General features: G+C 37.4%; 1 protein-coding gene across 1 annotated transcript; it reads left to right on the top strand.

Moving 5' to 3' along the window:
- The first annotated feature begins 1,409 nt into the window (after positions 1-1,409).
- LOC117360318 (olfactory receptor 2AP1-like) lies at positions 1,410-2,387 on the top strand. Its single transcript, XM_033944014.1, has one exon. It carries the CDS (start codon positions 1,410-1,412, stop codon positions 2,385-2,387), a length of 978 nt encoding a protein of 325 aa, XP_033799905.1.
- The last annotated feature ends 495 nt before the right edge of the window (positions 2,388-2,882 follow it).

Raw genomic sequence — 2,882 nt, 5'->3', positions numbered from 1 at the left:
ACAAGAATAGGAATCACCAGAAGAGGTTGTCATGGGATTTCAATGGGGATGGAAGAAATTGCCATAGGATTCTTGTGGGAATGGAAGAAGTTGACCAAGGATTCCCACAAGAGAGAGTAGGCAAAATATCTGATGATGCCAGAATGAGGCATGCAATGCACTAAGTGAGGAAATTGGAGCACTAGAATGAGGCTTGGAATACCCAGAAAGGCAGCTTGGAACACTCACTGGTTGAATTATGACTACCTTTCAAAAATCTACAGGAATCTGTTGGGGTTAGGAGGAATTGGAGGCCTGTGAGCAAGTAATATAGTTAACTCTAGTGGTTAAGGGGAGGCATGAAGTAGATTATTTGCAGGAATAAGTAGAATGGAAAGGATCTTCATGGTACAGGTGGGTATGGGTTGTACTGGAACAGATGGAAATGGGTGAAATTTCTGTCTCTGTGCTACTCTATAACTAGAACACTTAAGACACTACTATATAGAATTATGCCTAAGTGCACTTAGGTGCTTAACTTCTGGGTCACCAGCATTTTTTGTTTGTTTATTTCTCACCCCACCCCCCCTTATCCAGGGCGAGTTACATATTAACTTACAAAATAAAACATTTATATTTGTCGTACAAAACACTTCAAGGACACACTATAACAAATTTTGAAACTTAACTGCTGTTTGAGCATTAAAAGATAATCAGGTGGATTATGTTTTGTGTGCAGTCATACAATGTAATCCGCTTTGAACTGCAAGGTATTGGCGGAATAGAAAATAATGTAATGTAATTTTATAGAAATAATTTTCTGCCTGTAAAACATGCTTTAGACTTGTAAAAGGTTTTATATAATTACAGTATCTCTTATTGCTTGATATGTGTCAGTTAGCTGTCATTTAAAATATTATAAGAGTTGGTGTAATGCACCTGAATGCCAAGGAAATATGCATAATTTACAATATTGTATAAATTACATTTGTGCTAATCCTGCCTCTAGTCTGCCCAGAATCCACCCATGTATATGCCTATCTGTCAAAATAGAAAGTATACTATACATATGTCTACAGAAAAGTTGTTAGGTAGCAATGTGGGATTTACATACCTATATGTACACATACATGTACAGTATATATACAGCTATTATAATAATTTACATACAAAATTGGTATATAAATATTAGTGTCCATTTATAGAATTGTCCCCAGAGAGAACACACACATTTACATCTTCTTTGGAACCTTTTTCTATAGGCACAAAGTGTCTTTGTTGTCTTTGTTTCAGATTTAACATAATCAACTGTTTGGACTTCCTCTATAGGTTTCCTGCTATAATGTCAGACCTTCAGATAGCTTTGTTTTAATTTTCTGTTTTCATCCTTCTTATTCCAACAGCTAATCAGAATGGGAGAAATACTAACAATGAATCACACTGAAGTGACAAAGTTCATCATTCTGGGTTTCTTTGAGTTTCCTGAATTGCAGCTCCTTCTTTTTCTAGTGTTTTTGATTATTTATCTGATGTCATTGATAGGTAATCTTCTTATTATAATTACAGTTTGCTCTAATTCCCATCTGCACAGCCCCATGTTCTTCTTCCTCAGTAACTTGTCCTTCCTAGAAATCTGTTATGTGACTATCACGGTGCCTAAATTGTTAGCAATGCTCATAGCACAGAATAAGACCATCTCTTTCATGCAGTGTATGATGCAGATGTACCTATTCCTGGCCTGTACAGACATTGAATTCTACCTTCTTACAGCTATGGCCTATGATCGCTATGTTGCCATCTGCAAACCCTTGTATTATACCATCATAATGAACAAGAAAATCTGCATAAGTCTAGTCATTGTTTCCTGGATGACTGGATTTCTAGGTGTAGCTCCTCATGTTACTTTAATATCACAATCATCTTTCTGTAACTCCAATGAAATTAACCATTTCTTCTGTGACATCACAGCAATGATGACTCTATCATGTTCAGGGACCTCTGTCGTTCAAACTATAACTCTTATTGAAGGTTCAATTTTAGCTTGTACCCCCTTCACATTGACAATTATATCATATGTGTACATTATTTCTGCTGTATTAAAACTTCACTCTGCTAAAAGCAGACAAAAGACCTTTTCTACCTGTTTTTCTCACCTCACAGTCGTGCTATTATTTTATGGAACCTCTGTAGCTGTGTACTTGAGACCTCAGTCTACTGACTCCATGGACCTGAACAAACTGCTTAATGTAGTATATATAACTGCAATTCCACTGTTCAACCCTTTGATTTATAGTCTGAGAAATAAGGAACTGAAAGAAACTTTATGGAAAACAATCAGGAAAACTAGTTTTCTTCCAGAATTAATGAAATGCTGCAAACAGCATTTGCAATATTTCAATAGCAAGTAAACAGCATGAGTGGAAATTTCATAAGAGGGTCCCTATTAGATGTCAAAAAGGCATGCTTATTACATATTTTATAAATATAACATAGGATCCCATAACATAGCCTTTCCTTCCTGGTTAAATTGCGATCTTCAGCAGCACTTAACTGAATATCGCCACAGGACAGCTAAGCAAAGTGGGCAAATCAGGAGAGATTTTGGGGAGGAATCGAGCATTATGTAGGTTATGGCAAAATTCAGTGGTAGGACTTCCATAGGTGAGTGGGTAAATTTAGGACAGCTTAAAAGTTGTCTAAGATTTACCAGTCCAGCTATGCAGGCTCCAGCCCTCCTTTCTCCCTTCTCACCCGAGCCTCAAGACTCAAAATCCGCTCCCCTGGTAGTCTTAGTAGGCGCAATAGGGACGGGAGCAAACCCCACTTATTCCTGCTGCTTTCTGCTGTCGCTTGAAAATGGCTGCTACAATCTTGCTTGGCAGTTTGCGGTACTTCTGTAGTAC

This window comes from Geotrypetes seraphini, chromosome 5 (assembly GCF_902459505.1).
Source record: "Geotrypetes seraphini chromosome 5, aGeoSer1.1, whole genome shotgun sequence".
Classification (NCBI taxonomy): domain Eukaryota; kingdom Metazoa; phylum Chordata; class Amphibia; order Gymnophiona; family Dermophiidae; genus Geotrypetes; species Geotrypetes seraphini.
This window is presented reverse-complemented; position numbering and strand designations above follow the sequence as displayed.

What these genes read in the sequence shown, in the direction of transcription:
- LOC117360318 (XM_033944014.1), top strand. Translation starts at nt 1,410, where the DNA reads ATGAATCACACTGAAGTGACAAAGTTCATCATTCTGGGTTTCTTTGAG.